At 33.5% G+C, this 16767-nt stretch overlaps 1 protein-coding gene across 1 annotated transcript in view; it reads right to left on the bottom strand.

Annotated features, from left to right (window-relative positions):
- The window catches only part of LOC134841305 (uncharacterized), a 40075-nt gene extending 29666 nt beyond the window's left edge, over window positions 1-10409 (bottom strand). Inside the window, exons 1-3 of the mRNA XM_063857199.1 lie at window positions 10145-10409; window positions 9359-9529; window positions 5237-5441 (exon numbers count right to left, since the gene is read on the bottom strand). Of these exons, the coding sequence (XP_063713269.1) occupies window positions 5237-5441; window positions 9359-9529; window positions 10145-10337 (569 nt within the window). The 5' untranslated portion in view covers window positions 10338-10409. The remainder of the gene's footprint in view (window positions 1-5236; window positions 5442-9358; window positions 9530-10144) is intronic.
- Between the last annotated feature and the right edge of the window lie 6358 nt (window positions 10410-16767).

The raw sequence follows: 16767 nt of genomic DNA on the forward strand, positions 1-16767 counted from the left end.
CAACAAAGGAAATGAAGTTAACTTAACAATGAATCAAAAGTCTAACCACGAAAAAGTAAATTTGAACCTGAACGATTTTTAACAATTCCCGAAAAAATCATCGGAATCTTTTCCTGAAACAAAAACAAAACATCATCCCGACCCATATAGGAAACGGAACTAAATAAATGACTCTTAAAAAAGATGACTTGGGAAATATCAAAAACGGAAACCATTTAGCAGATGAAATTCAATCAAAATCAAAAAGTGCATATTAACCTTAAGGCATTCATAATGCACTAACTTGTATGAATGCACGAATGAAGTTATCAGAGCAATTTAAGTTTTTTACCCTGTAAAAAAAACAGAAAAAAATTAAAATACCTATGTAAGAGTCTTCAGTACATTCAGTGACTCTTAAAAAATCATAGCTTTGAAGCTCTTTTATTGCTCTGGAACATCTGAAAATTAAATTCCACTTTCTAAACTTGAAGTAGATCGCGTTTTTCGTGATCTTTAAACTTTTGCTGTTGAATAGTGAACTTAACCTTACTTTCAGCAAAGGAAGTGAAGTGAACTTAAACAAAATCAAAATTTAAACAGCGGAAAACAAAAAATTCGAGCCTGAACAAGTCTTATAAATTTTCCTGAAAAAAAAACGGAAAAAACTATCGCTACCTACATAAGAGTCTGAATTCATTCTAAAAGCTTTCTCACCTAAATGTATTCAAAGATTCAATAACACGAAGATACAACTGAAATTATTAGGAGCACTTTACGACGTTTCCCTGAAAAAAAAGCTGAAAAAAATTACCAACATCTATAGAGTCCTCACTACGTGCAGTGACTCTTAAAAAATCTTAGCTTAGAAGCTCTTTTATTCCGCTGGAAAATCTGAAAATCAAATTCAGCTTCCGAAACTAGAAGTCAATCAAGTTTTTAGTGACCTTTTAACTTTTGCTGTGATATAGTCGACTTTGCTTTCCTTCAGCAAAAAATTGAGATAACAAGAAATCAAAAATCAAACAGCAAAAGTAAATTTGAGCCTGAACAAATTTTAAAATCTTCCTGGAAACAAAAACGAAAGAAATCATCGCGCCTATATCAGAGTCTGAACTACGTTCATGACTCGTAAAAATACGATGACTTGAATAATATCAAAAAATCGAAACCATTTAGCAGATGAAATTCAATCAAAATCAAAAAGTGCATATTAACCTTAAGGCATTCATAATGCACTAACTTGTATGAATGCACGAATGAAGTTATCAGAGCAATTTAAGTCTTTTACCCTGTAAAAAAAACAGAAAAAAATTAAAATACCTATGTAAGAGTCTTCAGTACATTCAGTGACTCTTAAAAAATCATAGCTTTGAAGCTCTTTTATTGCTCTGGAACATCTGAAAATTAAATTCCACTTTCTAAACTTGAAGTAGATCGCGTTTTTCGTGACCTTAAAACTGTTGCTGTTGAATAGTGAACTTAACCTTACTTTCAGCAAAGGAAGTGAAGTGAACTTAAACAAAATCAAAATTTAAACAGCGGAAAACAAAAAATTCGAGCCTGAACAAGTCTTATAAATTTTCCTGAAAAAAAACGGAAAAAACTATCGCTACCTATATAAGAGTCTGAATTCATTCTAAAAGCTTTCTCACCTAAATGTATTCAAAGATTCAATAACACGAAGATACAACTGAAATTATTAGGAGCACTTTACGACGTTTCCCTGAAAAAAAAGCTGAAAAAAATTACCAACATCTATAGAGTCCTCACTACGTGCAGTGACTCTTAAAAAATCTTAGCTTAGAAGCTCTTTTATTCCGCTGGAAAATCTGAAAATCAAATTCAGCTTCCGAAACTAGAAGTCAATCAAGTTTTTAGTGACCTTTTAACTTTTGCTGTTATATAGTCGACTTTGCTTTCCTTCAGCAAAAAATTGAGATAACAAGAAATCAAAAATCAAACAGCAAAAGTAAATTTGAGCCTGAACAAATTTTAAAATCTTCCTGGAAACAAAAACGAAAGAAATCATCGCGCCTATATCAGAGTCTGAACTACGTTCATGACTCGTAAAAATACGATGACTTGAATAATATCAAAAAATCGAAACCATTCAGCAGATGAAATTCAATCGAACTCAAAAATTGCATATATACCTTAATTGCATCATAAATGCATTAATTTGTATGAATGCACGAATTAAGTTACAAGAGCAATTTAAAACACTTTTCCCTGAAAAAAAAAGAGTAAACAGAAAAATCACTAAAATCAATTTAAAAGTCTTCAGTAAATAAGTGACACTTCCAAAAAAACATCACCTTGAAGCTCTTTTATTCCGCTGGGAAATCTGAAAATTGAATTCAACTTTCAAAACTAGAAGCCGATCACGTTTTTGTGAATTTCACCTTTTTGCTGTTCGATAGTGGACTTTGCCTTCCTTTCAACAAAGGAAATGAAGTTAACTTAACAATGAATCAAAAGTCTAACCACGAAAAAGTAAATTTGAACCTGAACGATTTTTAACAATTCCCGAAAAAATCATCGGAATCTTTTCCTGAAACAAAAACAAAACATCATCCCGACCCATATAGGAAACGGAACTACGTAAATGACTCTTAAAAAAGATGACTTGGGAAATATCAAAAACGGAAACCATTTAGCAGATGAAATTCAATCAAAATCAAAAAGTGCATATTAACCTTAAGGCATTCATAATGCACTAACTTGTATAAATGCACGAATGAAGTTATCAGAGCAATTTAAGTCTTTTACCCTGTAAAAAAAAACTGAAAAAAATTAAAATACCTATGTAAGAGTCTTCAGTTCATTCAGTGACTCTTAATAAATCATAGCTTTGAAGCTCTTTTATTGCTCTGGAACATCTGAAAATTAAATTCCACTTTCTAAACTTGAAGTAGATCGCGTTTTTCGTGACCTTAAAACTTTTGCTGTTGAATAGTGTACTTAACCTTACTTTCAGCAAAGGAAGTGAAGTGAACTTAAACAAAATCAAAATTTAAACAGCGGAAAACAAAAAATTCGAGCCTGAACAAGTCTTATAAATTTTCCTGAAAAAAAAAACGGAAAAAACTATCGCTACCTATATAAGAGTCTGAATTCATTCTAAAAGCTTTCTCACCTAAATGTATTCAAAGATTCAATAATACGAAGATACAACTGAAATTATTAGGAGCACTTTACGACGTTTCCCTGAAAAAAAAGCTGAAAAAAATTACCAACATCTATAGAGTCCTCACTACGTGCAGTGACTCTTAAAAAATCTTAGCTTAGAAGCTCTTTTATTCCGCTGGAAAATCTGAAAATCAAATTCAGCTTCCGAAACTAGAAATCAATCAAGTTTTTAGTGACTTTTTAACTTTTGCTGTTATATAGTCGACTTTGCTTTCCTTCAGCAAAAAATTGAGATAACAAGAAATCAAAAATCAAACAGCAAAAGTAAATTTGAGCCTGAACAAATTTTAAAATCTTCCTGGAAACAAAAACGAAAGAAATCATCGCGCCTATATCAGAGTCTGAACTACGTTCATGACTCGTAAAAATACGATGACTTGAATAATATCAAAAAATCGAAACCATTCAGCAGATGAAATTCAATCGAACTGAAAAAGAAGTAGAGTGAACTGAAAAACAAATCATAAGTCAAACCGCAAAAAACTATGTCGGAACTATGTTCATGACTCTCAAAAAAATGACTTAAGCAATTTTAACACAGAGGCGAAGCTTCGCTTCGCCGGCATTAGCGAGAACACGACAAAAAGCAGCTCTAGAAAGTGCAATAAAAAAGAAATAAGCCTCGAATTAACATTCGGCAGGGTCTAGGATTCGATCTGCGACCTACTTCAGATTTTGAGTCTCACGCACTAACCACTCAGCCACGCAAGCTTAACCACCGCCAAACATTAGTCACAAATAAAGCAGCTACATATGCTAATAAATTGCCAATAGGATTCAGCAACAGTGGCACCAAATACAAAAAGACTCAATTCTGCAAGTAATAATTAGGATTATAACAAACTGAAGGCATTCACACTAAGTTTGCAAATCGCAAAGCATAAAGTCATATTATGTTGAAATTAAGAATTTCAAAAATTGCGACATATATTGAGTTAGAAAATTTCTGAAAACGAGTTTTTATCATTGTTACCTTGTTTGAAACAAACAGTTTTTTTCCGTTTGATTTGATGAATTAAAAATGCATCAACTGTATTAACTTATTACTATTAGAATGTCAAAGCGCACGCTATCAAAAAGCTGTAAAAGTGCCCGAACAGTGGCACCAACATTTGCTATTTAAGTTAGAAAAAACAGAAGGTTCTTAATAAAACTTTAGGCTGACACAAGTGTAAATAAACCAGAACCATTTAAGTGGAAAAGTAAAATTTCTAAAAAATAATAACGATCAGAGTGGTAAATAAAAAAAACAGATCGACTTAAATACGCGTAGCATAACATAATCTCTACTAGCTGCAATTGGAAAACAGCCAGTAAATCGTGGAAAACGGCAAAAACTGCAACACATAGCACGAAAACAACAGACAGCGTAACCGAAACAAAAACTGAACAGCAAAGAAATGACGTCGATGAAATAATCATTGCATCAGTTTACCCTCTTTGATTAAGTAAAGCTTTAATTAAGGTTAAGGAAAGCCCCCCCTCTCCCCCTCCTAGAGAAAATCCTAGATCCGCCCATAAAGAAACAGAATTTGAGGAAAAACTGCCGAGAAACACACTCGCCAGTGTTGAATTAGAATTGAAACAAATCTTATCCAGCGGTAAATAAGAAGACAATGTTTAAATAGACAACCGTTGCACCAAAAAATTGTCATTATTGTTTATTGTAATCAAGTAAAAAATCAAACGAATCAGAAAAAGAACTTTAAAAGAAACTGAAGTCCAAATATAAACTTCAGTGATTAAATTTTTTACGAGAAAACTTTTTTTATGATAACCAAACGACCAGCATATGATCAAGTTCACTAAATTCATTAACAAAAGAACAAAAACAGGACGCTTTTAAATTGAAGAAAATTCAACTTGTAAAAAATGACGTTTTTCTAATTAGTGACGAGGTGCGGTTTTCGAAAAAAAAATTAATAACTTTTTTTAGGTAGATCTATTTGATTTTCCGATCACCCCTGAAACCTTTTCAAGAGCCTGTTTTGCCAGGTTTCCTTAGCTCGCTTCTAGTTATAATGAAAGCCTCCTTCAACTGATTAACTTACGAACAATTATTTACCTCGGCAGGGTTTTCAGGGTGATGTCTTCCTCCATGACTGATTCTGACCTCCTTTTAGAATCCATCATTCCTAGCATACCGAATTGTGCATAAGGATTGGCTATCATCCCATTGTCCCTTCCCTTGGCAACACTGCTGTTTATCCCCCGCAGCGCCCCTGCCGACACTACAGTGGCCTTCTTATTCTTTTTTCTTTTTTTAGCACCTAAATTTTTTTAATAAGCCAATTGAAAGAACATTCAGAACTATTCTTTTCGATAGACCGATAAAAAATAACTTTTCAAGCAGTTCTGAAAAAAAACCTAATGTAAAAAACTAAACCCACGAAAAAAACCAGGAAGACCTCACTTAACCTCGAAGCAATTTCGTGTGAACTTAAATCTGTTTTTATCTGCATAATGATCTATTATGCATGATTTTGAAAATCAGTTTTTCTCGATAGGTAGGCGAAGCCAACTTCGTGAAGACAGGCAGCTCTAAAAAATGCAAAATAGCAAAAAAAAGCTGGAAAAATTCAGCCTAAACATGAAGAAATTTACAGATAAATTCAACACTTGCGATAATAAAAATTAAATGGAATGAATACGATTGAAAGCAAATGAAAATATGGTGGTACGTCAGTAAATCGATGTATCAGTATAACCAAAACGGGCGGACCAGATCAGTAACCTGAAAATTAATGATTCGATTACGTAATCACACAAGCTAAAACTGAGATTTTTATAAAAATGCAAATTTTATCCACAAAACAAAAATTGAATCGAAAAATGAAACAAGGTTGCTCGTATCAGGGCGAAGCCCTGAATGTTCCGACTGCCTTTTAAGGTTTATTGAGCAGCAGTAATAACATTAAAAAAATGAAATGAAATAAAACAAAATGAAAATTTTTTTTTCTAAAATTTGAAATTTTTTATGAAATCATCCCCCACACGCCATATAAAGTACAAAAGGATAGATTTCGCTCCTTGTAACAAACCAATTATGGCAAATAAGCTTCGTTCAACCAATTTGGAACGATTTATAAGACGGATTAAATCTCCGCTTACGCGTAAATAGCGCGAATTATATCGCGCGTTAATTGTCCCAAATTGGTCAAAATGGCAATCTTTAAGCCCTCATAACTTTACGAAAAATGATCACAGGCGAAATATCTTTTCAAATTTAAGCTCAGATCAACAATACCTTTTGAATGATATAAAAAAGTTCCGTCAAAAATGGCTAGTTAAAAAGTCGAAATTTGTCTGAAGAAAAAAAACCCACCCCGAGCACAAATATTCCGTTACTTTCGTATCAAAAGTCGGAACAAAAAAATAGCTCTTCCCATGAGCCTCGTAGTTTTAAAATTGTTGTTCTAGCTCAGGGAAAATTTATTCTATAAATCTTTAACTCCCCAATTGATGAAACTATTATGTAAATGGGTTTACTGATCTGGCAATTTACTGACACATCGATTAACTGCACGCACCCAAAAAAATTAAACTACAAATCAAACTTTTTTGTTTGAAACTTAGGTGCTAAAAAAGAAGAAAGAATAAGAAGGTCAGAAAACGTTTATAGGAAAATTTCAAAAAACAGAACATCCTAGAATAAATTTAGCTGCACCATTACAAACATGACAAGGAGCATTCGGAATGCTGGAAAGAAGCTGCACCTTCAAAAAGTCATTTCTGCGGAAACTAAGCCGACAAAAAAGCAGACAGACGATAGTGTAAAACAGCCAAAAATTTTCAGTTTGCAAAAAAGGCTCCGATTGGAATCAAACTCCCGGGCTTCTCTATTTTCAAGCATAGATGTTAACACTGCGCCACTACTCATCGCAATGGTAATAAAAAGAGTAGCCAGTTGCTGCACAAGTAGAACAGCATGTTTCCACCAAATTGATTTTAAAAAAATCAAAAAAGAACCGAATTAATAAAAAAAAAACTGCGAGAATGAGAAATAATGTAGCTAAATTCGTGATAGCTTTGTAGTAAAATTAAATGTAGAAAGTCATTTCTCAGCCAATTTTGACAGATGTAATTTGAGAAATCAAAATATTCAGACCAGTTTTTGACGACAGAAAATAAAAACAAGGATAGCCAGTCACTGAGCAAGTAGCACAGAATGTTCCGACCATACACTGAAAAAACACGAGGTTTTTTCTAAAATTTAGTCATATTCGTCATTAAAAACAAAATACGAAAATTGAATAACAGTTTTTGTAAAAACAAAATTTAAAAAACGAAAAAAATTGAAAACAAAATCAGAAAATATGACCTAAATTTTTTCAAAAATTCAAACCCGTTTTTCTCGATACTGTAAAGCCGTTTTTCTCCATACTGAAAAGGCCTTTTCACGACTGAAAAAGCATCAAAATGATATTTCACTCGAAACTTTCCGGTAATTATTTGTGGTCACTGATTTTGCGTAGAAAACAAAAAAAAAGAGAAAAACAAACACCCGAATACAAAGTTCCTTCCCATTTTCAATGGTCGGAACAATAATCCGAATATTTATCAATAAGGATTTAATTTGATGTCTCAATTGACAACCTCTAAACATACAGTTATTTTTCAAGACTAGGTAATTGAATTAGATCACAATTGCAAGAATATGAGGTAACAATTGCGCAAATAACCTTTACAATTTTTCAAGTAACTACAGAGGCGAAGCTGCAACTTTTCAAACACAAACGAGAAAGCAGCCAAAGATTCAGGAGCTTTACAAAGCACAAAACCACCAACTTTGCATGGAAAAATAAAATGTAATCAATTAAAGACAACCACACTAACTTTACATGTAAAATTGTAAAATATAAAGCCAAATTTTGTATAAATTATTCATTTCAAAAACCTTGCAAAATTATAAAAATTTTGAAATTGAAATTAAATATTTATACTGTTGTATAAAAACAAGTAGCTTTTTCGGCTCATTTGATGAATTAAAAAACATCAACTGTTATTACTTACTACTAATCAAATGTCAAGCACATGGTAGTATACTGCCAATACAGCCTCCCAGCAAAAAATTCGAAAGAGCCACAAAAAGTACCACTTTTATTTGCGGCTTACTATTTTTTTTTAAAGAAATTGCATCGTACTACCATACCACACTACGCTTCGTTTGTGTATATAACGTTAAAATTGTAACTTTAATTAGTCTAAAAAAACTACTATAGTTTTAAAAATGCTTATATATAGCGCTAAAAATTGAGAATGATTAAACTTGGGACTCATCAAAACTCGCCTATTTAGTCTGAAAAAGAAAAAAAGAAAAAAATTAAGAATAAATTTGAAACAAGAATCAGGTATCCAAAGTTGTCTCAAAAACGAAAAAAAGATAGACCAGTTTTTCTAGACACTGATAAAACTTTTTCTGCAATCCTAATTACGACCAACAGGGCTTTATTACACGACAAAATTATGCTCAGAACACGTTTTCCTTGAAGTAGTGAAAAGTGGCCAAAAACAAAAATGGAGCCTACGCCATAGTCGTTTCTCACTCTTCGAGAACGGTCAGAAGAAAGTTTCCAGTTCCGACCACAATTATTTTTTGTTTCTATTTGTTTCTCAACTTGAATAACTTTTTCTGCCCGTAGCTTTAGCAGATAATTTTAAAGTTTCCTAAGAACTTTATTAAGAGTTTTAATTGACTACAGCGATTTTTGCCAAATTACTAATGAAAAAAAATTCTTTTTCAAGAAAATATTCATAAATAATCCAGATTTCAATTTTTTTCCGGATTTAATTTTTTGAGTTTTGTTACTCTTACAGGCAACCCTACGCCATACTTCCTTGCCATAGGAAAAAAACTAACCCTACGTCATACTTCCTTCCAACTCGAGGGAGTGGGTCAGAACAATAACCTCGGAATTGTAAACCACGGAATTCGGAGACGACGGAACTCGAAACCAGACCATCAGATTTAAAAAACCTCTTACCTTGACAATTCGTCATAACAGGTTGATCTCGCCAAATTTTACGCATTACGTATTATTAGATATCAAGCAGCAAAGGACGCGCATTAATATCCGCGAAAAATACTTATAAAATTACCGAAAAAACTGCACAAAAAACTTCAAACTCGATTAAAAAATGGCTGATAAGTTAGAAGATAAAAAAAACTGCAAGCTTTTTAACCAACCTGAGCCTAACGCGCTGCTTATCCAGTGCAGAGGTCCTTTGTGATCTGGAGAGGCCCCTTTGTTATTCGTTTCCTTCGAGCTCGATTGTGACTTGGCTGACTTCGAAGGACTGGCGGAGGACGACGACGAGACTGAGGAGAATGGCAAGATGTTCGAGGAAGTATCCCCATCTAAAAAAGATGCATCATTTCTGATTTCTAGATTTCCATTTTCAGCCTGTGGAAAAACTATCGAGAAACAACATGGATAGTTTCTGTAGATTAACTTGAAGATAAAACCAGCTGCGGTGGTAAATGATAGAAATTGCATGAAGTTTCTTTAAAAAATGCCAACAGACAGTTTGAAAAGAGTCAAAGAACGCAAGTAAGCGAAAAATTGACTTGTTTTTTGGAAAAAATCTCAACTTTCAAATTTCGAAGAAAAAAATGAACGGACTTGAAGCTCTTTGAATTTTTAGAACCATTCATGATTGACACTTTTTTGATGAAATTAACCCAATTAGAGAAAACTGGATCAATAAGTAAAATTTTTATTTCGCTGGAAAACCTGAAAATTAAATTCCACTTTCGAAAGTAAAAGTCGATACGTTTTTCGTGACCTTTTAACTTTCGCTGTTCGATAGTGGAGGTTGCCTTCCTTTTTTCTCTTAAAAATCTCTTAAAAAAATCCTTACTGTTATGGGTCCAGCTAAAAAAATTTCAGATTGAAGAAAAAGTAATCTGCCGACTAAGAGAAAAAAAAGTTTTCCGAATGATTCGATATTCGAATACGCCAGTCAGAAGTACCTGGACTGTTTAAGTAGTGTGAATGTGTTGGTGAATTTGGTTCGGACTGGGAGGCGTAATCTCCTGATTGAACAACTCCTAAGGCGAACGGCAATGTCTTGGACTTCTTCTGGTTGTCTGCAGCTTCTGATCCAGTAGCACCACTTGGTCTGGCCGAGGAGTAGTAAGAAGTCTCCGGCGATCTATCGTCCATCAGTTTATTCAGTCGGCTAATGACTAATACTATCTACAGATTGGAATTGAAAAATATGTATAAAACGTTAAATTATCTGAAATGAAAATCCTCAAATTAACGAAAAGCCCAAAATTCAAATTTAAGTTCAGGGACGGCGTATGATGTAAACAATTAACTTTGTGATATATGTCGCAAAAAAGCCAGCCAATGGCCATTACACAGCCCTTTGAACATTCTCGCATATCAAAACTTTTACGGAATTATCCTTACGGGAGAAACATTTTTTCTTTATTTCCGATAAACTCATTTTTTTTATAAGCAACAGATTGCCCGGCTGAGGCTTGGTTGCTTAGCTGAACGTTTTAATTTGAGCCTCAAAGTTGTTTAGTAATTGCTTAATTCTGAAGAAGAATTGACAGAATTGTGTCGTAAATAATTAACTAGTGTGTGCTGAGCGATTGCTAATAGTGATCAGTTCTCTGCACGCTGTGGAATCCAATCAAATGATGAAAATTGAGTTGAAAAAATTATGTATTTCAATATTTCTTAAAAAGAGTACAAAATAGATTTTCCTGACGGGAGTTGTAATTATATTTCTCCCGATGAAATCGGAAACACTGAAATTCTTTAAACTTTTTTGTGTACCTTTGTTTTTTCCGAGCCTCGCCAGTTGCTTTGAAATTGCTTAATTTTTAGAACGTTTTCAGCCTCAGTTACTTGTACGCGGTTGCTAAGAAAAATTGGGTGTATTGCTTCAAATTTTATATCTTGATGGCACAAAATGAATTATTTTCGAGCCAAGAGCCATGTAAGTGGTAACAGCATAGTCTCTTGTCTAACACATCCGAATCTGATGTAGATAGAGCTTTCAACTGATTAAAACAAAACTCCTTGAATTATATCAAAACAGAACGCACCCACTCGAACTTAATGAGACTAGACTTGGAATTGGCCCCAGAGAAAAATCAATTAGCAAGTTATTGCAACCAGGCTTGGCCTTGGGCCAAAGTTTTCAATGGTTAAATCAGCAGACAATCAAACGGGTTTTCAGACCTCAATCTTTATCTAAACCTTTCCTAAAAGAGTAAAAATCGTCTTTGTCTAGTTTCCAATCAAAGCTAATCTATCCGTACGAGACGATCAATAACACAGGGAGACGGTGACTTGTGTTTTTTCAGCTTTATTCTAAACCTAAATCTTAAATCTAAACAAACACAGCCTGCTTAATGTCTTAATATTATTTACATTAAAACAATACAGGCTGATTTTAAACTTCAAACAAAGACAATTTCAACTTGCTTTTGCGTCATATTTGACAAACTGATAGAATCTCATGACAAAATACGGCTCTAAGTTACAATATCAACAAAGGAGTGATTACTCTCTTCAAAACAGGTGCAGTTGAATTAATTTATGATTTTGATGTTATTAGGTGACCATTGAGTTATTCTCTTCTCTTAATGAACTGATATTGATATATATACCTTCCAAGCTTCATATTGATTTTCAAATATAGCGACGCAGCTAAGACCTTAAAACCTCAACAACGGAAAATTAAATTCTTTTAAGGGCAGCAGATTCACCCTTCCACTATTAGAAACCTGTCTCAAACAAAACAATTCCTTGCACTATTATAAAGATGTTATAAACAAAAAAGTCGCCATTGAAGTGTCACGGAAAGTTCCGATCACATTTAACTTGCCTTTTTTCTAAGAAATTTTCAGGTCTTTTTTTGCGATGACGAGGTGCTGAATCGAAGCGTCAGTAATTAATTACTATAGACAAATCAACTTATAAAAAACAGGTTAGTTTTTCTATGTAAAAAACAAGTTGGCTCATTTAGTATCTTAACATGTGTTCAAAGGAAAATCATCAATGTGAAAAAGTGAAATATTTGAAATTTTTTTCACGACCACGAGCCTTAATTCCAACTCTTTAAAAAATTGAGGGCTTTTATATTGTTTTCCAATCGACTTATTGGCACATATCGCTTTGATGTATCGTTTAGCGTGAAAAAACGCCCAAACAGAATGTTCCTGCCCACGACGTTGGCGGAACAACAAGAATTGTCGGTTCAACTGCAGGAATCACCAAAATTTTCTGTCACATTTATCGCACCGAAAAATTTGACTTATTTCATTTGCTTCAAAAAAATGGCGATACAGAGAATCATTGTTAAAATCAAAAACACTTTTTTTGCATACTTGGACTGAAACTCGAAATGTTTATCATTTCAAGTAATACGTGAAAGGGCTTTGATAAGATAACTCACTCTTAAAAGTACTATTTTTTTTGAAATAATTGATTTTGCGTGTGGATGAAAACAACAGTTTCTGAAAAATTTTATCTTTTCAAACCTTCAATCAAACCCTTCAATCAAACTTTTCAAGGTTAAAATCATCTAAAAAGAGAAAACCGGATCCACATGAAACTTTTTACTACGAGAAACGATATCGACTAAAAGCCAATTAAAATGATTATCAACTAAAAAACACCGAATAAAAAGTAACCTTTCTAAACCTTTAATTCCTAGCTGCGGTTTATTAAATAGCCTCAACAAACATCCACCGTCCAAAAAACAGTCAAAATAGTTCAGAAAATTAAAAGCCTGCAGCGGGGCCTAAATATCCCTTGACCATATGATTGAGACATTCGGTCAAGTGCCACATGAAAGGAACAAAAACTAACCTGCTCGGGCACATTTAAATAAATAAACCTGAGAGGGTTGTTACCTTTCGACGGTAGAGGATTAACTTTCAATCAAAATCTTTCCGCCCTTAGGGATAAATACAAGCGAACGATTTATATTTACATTGAGATATAATTAGTGAGCAAGGAACAGTTACAAATAATTACACCAGAAGAAATTGAGCGTCATAACTTGCTTAAACTGATCGTTTTTGCGCAGTAAAAGATGCAATTCCTTAACTCGTCCAAGACAGGTACGAACTTTCTCCAAATAAAAGACCTCAAAAGGTAGTTGCAAAATTGCCCAGTGCGTTGTTCACTAAAACTTCTGCCAAAAAAGTATAATCTTTCAATGCAAACCTTTTGCCTTTACGTTCAATGAACTTTTACCTTTTGTACAGAAACAGTGAGCTTAAAACCGTAACGCCAAAGAGATTGGACACCCTAACTACCCAAAGGGCCTCCTTTGGTACTATAATAACACCTCCATTTTTGGCTGGCTGACCTTAAAAATTTTCTAAAGGCGTCTTTTGCGCCAATATATACTTTTTTAAAGAGGGGATCGCGCACCGAAAAAAAAACTATTTTTTGGTCAAAACTGGGAGAGCTCGGACAATCAATTTGGTCGACCTAAAAAAAGGTCGATAAATTTTTTTTTGAAAATCCGCCAGCCCTCAAGAAAATCCTAGATCAGCCCCTGGTTTTAACTATTTTAGAAAACTTTGATGTTTAGAAAAAAATATTATCGCAAACGCCAGATAGAATCAAATTACTGAAATCGGGAAGAAAATTTTTTTTATTTTTTAATGATCGAATCTGTTGAAAATGCTCCTGGGTTGACAAAATGGGACCCTTTGGGTGGTGATAGGGTTAAATCCCAAAAGACAAGGCGTCCTTCCATGTAAATCCACCTGTCAAATCTTCCCTGCTTATTTTTCAATCGCAAAGAGGTAAGAATAAGTATCTAAACTACAGCGTTCAGTAATATTTTATCAGTTTCAGATTGTTTCCTTTTGCCATAAATAAAACTATGACTGAAGCTGACAAATTCCACATCTGTTCAATTAAACAGGAACGAACGAAGGGCTGCTCAATTCTATTTGAAAGACATTTAAATCCAAAAACAAGTGGCTTCCAATTTAATAAAAATTGCTCAATTTACCTTCCACCCTCATTCAATAAACAGCTGAAATAAACAACACACGGATTGAACCTCTGAAAATTTTCATTCAACTGGAGAGAACCCTATATCTAAAATACTGTGTTCTTTATTTTCCACCAAATTTCCTTAAGTTTAGATAATCAAGCTGCTTCCCAGCTGTTACAACAAAAAGTCTCGCCAATCGAATGATTAAATGAACCTGATTATCCTTGGGTGCGCTCTATATTTACAAAAATGTCGGCTGCTTAACTTCAATTCCTGCTTCAATATTTGGTTAATTTCAATCACCATTTTCCTAGAAAATGTATACGTTGTATTTTCTGCTCCATTAATTCTTTGCACTGCAATCAGAGTTACAGTTTGCTATTCCAAGCTGAGTTATTAAAATTTCTAATCTAACAGGAGCAGTTCAAAAATACATTATTTACTAAATCCGTCAACCTCCCCAGGGAAAAAACTAAGAGGCTAAAATTTTCATCATTGCTTAAATACTAGCTTACATTAGCAAATTAGTGAATTTTCAGAACTCTCCATTAACGAATTTAACATTGATTTTTTTATTTCAAACTTGCGAATACGAAAACTAAGAAACTTTACCAAAAAAGACTATATATAAGAACCAAATCAATTTGCTTACCTTTAAAAATAATCAAAAACATTTCCTTTTTACGAACTATCAACCATCATCTTTAAGAGAAATTGTGTTATAATTTTATAATAACGCTTCAAAAATTTATTTTCAAATCAGAAGCAAAACTATTCAACAAGGAAACATGGAGAAAATTATTTAGTATATTTAGAATGAAAATCGAAATTTAGTCTTTGTTAAGTATCAAATTAGCAGAGATCTCCGAAAGTCAAGCGCAAAGCTAGACAATTAAGCAAAGATAATTTTATTCTCGTAGTTCCCACCCATAACGAACACCATAGAAGCAGAATGACAATATATACCAAAAGCACAGACACTGGCATCAAAACCAAAAAATCCCACAGCTTTACTGTCTATTTTCCCAGTGGCAAATATGAGTGGCCAAAATCAATATTTGTGAGACGAAACATCGCCTTTTGACAGTCAACTCCAAACATGTGACTTTTACACCATTGCATTTTAATTTATTCATCAAAAACTTGCAATGCGTCTTTTAAAGCTGCTTTTCAAATCACTTTAGATTTTTTCCGCAAATAACTTCCAGAACACACTTATGTGATCTTATTACAATCTAGCGCACTGTTTAAAAAGGTACCAACCTATTACACTAGGCGGAAAAAATTAAACGCAAATTCGAGGCCATACACTCTAAAATGTCTATCTTCAACCTCCATTTTGGACAACACACACTTAGTTCGAAGAAAACTTTTACAGCGACCGAGAACTAATCATCTAAGCTTTCCTCAACGAAGTTATCAAAAGATGGTTTTGAGTGCTGACTAAGCTTTCCTGGGCCTGAAAATGGCAGTTTTCATTATCTGCAGTAAGTTTTCCTACAAGCGTGCAATCTTTCTTGAACAAACGAGATTTTAAAAAATGTTTTCATGCAATGTGAAACTTTCTCGAAAAAAAATTGGCTTCCTAGCGTGACAAATTACCGAAACTTGGCTTCTTCTCACAACTTCACGCCTGTAGGAAAACTATTGAAGATGGCAAAACCTGGTATTTTGAGACCCAAAAAAACTGGTAAGAACTTAAAACATTTTCTCCTAACTCTAAGTATATGTTGTCCAAAAATTGAACAGCATCATAGAGAACAACAACTTGAATTGGCGCTTTATTTTCTCCATCATAGTGGGTCACAGTTTTGATCGATTTAGCGCGAGATCTATGCAATCAGTTTTGAACTGTTCGGTGTATTTTACATATCGTTTAATTTGATTTTTAATGCATCCATAAAAAAACTGAGTATGCACTACACTAATGGTCAAAAGTAAACGCAAATACAAGTTTTTCTCTTAAACGCTTGTTTTCAAGAACGATTTTGACATTATTTAATTCAAAATTTATGGATCATGAGCAAATGATCAGAACTACTATCGGGGAAATTATCAAAATTTGTTTCAAAGACCAGTTTATTGCGGGTCGGAAAATGCCAGTTGCTTTTACTACTTGCATAAGCTTTTTCAAAGCGCGTGAATTTATGAAAACAGTCGAGTTTTGTTAAGTTGTCACACCGAAAAATTCAATTTCACGTCGCATGAACAACTTTTTTCTCCGATGGTTTTGATGCAAAAAGAACACAATATCTAAGTATGCATTAATTTCGTGCATTACTTTTAAAACAACCAAAAAAAAACGTTTCATCTCATATACACTAGTCAAGAAAATGAAGCGCAATATTAGGATTTCACTCTGTAAATCGCCTGTTTTCAATGCACATTTTTCGAAATTCATTAAAATTTTTACATTATCCGAGAGCGAATGATCAGAGCTACCATCTGTTAAAGTATCAATATTTGGTTTCAATGACTCACCAATGTAATCCTGGTTTGAAAAAGCCAGTTTTCCTCATCTGTACTAAATTTTGCTTCGCAGTGAAATTTTTCTTGGATAAGCGGAGTAAAAAAAACTGTTCATGCAACGTGAAACATTCTCAGCGAGAAATT

This window comes from Symsagittifera roscoffensis, chromosome 3, assembly GCF_963678635.1.
Source record: "Symsagittifera roscoffensis chromosome 3, txSymRosc1.1, whole genome shotgun sequence".
Taxonomy (NCBI): domain Eukaryota; kingdom Metazoa; phylum Xenacoelomorpha; order Acoela; family Convolutidae; genus Symsagittifera; species Symsagittifera roscoffensis.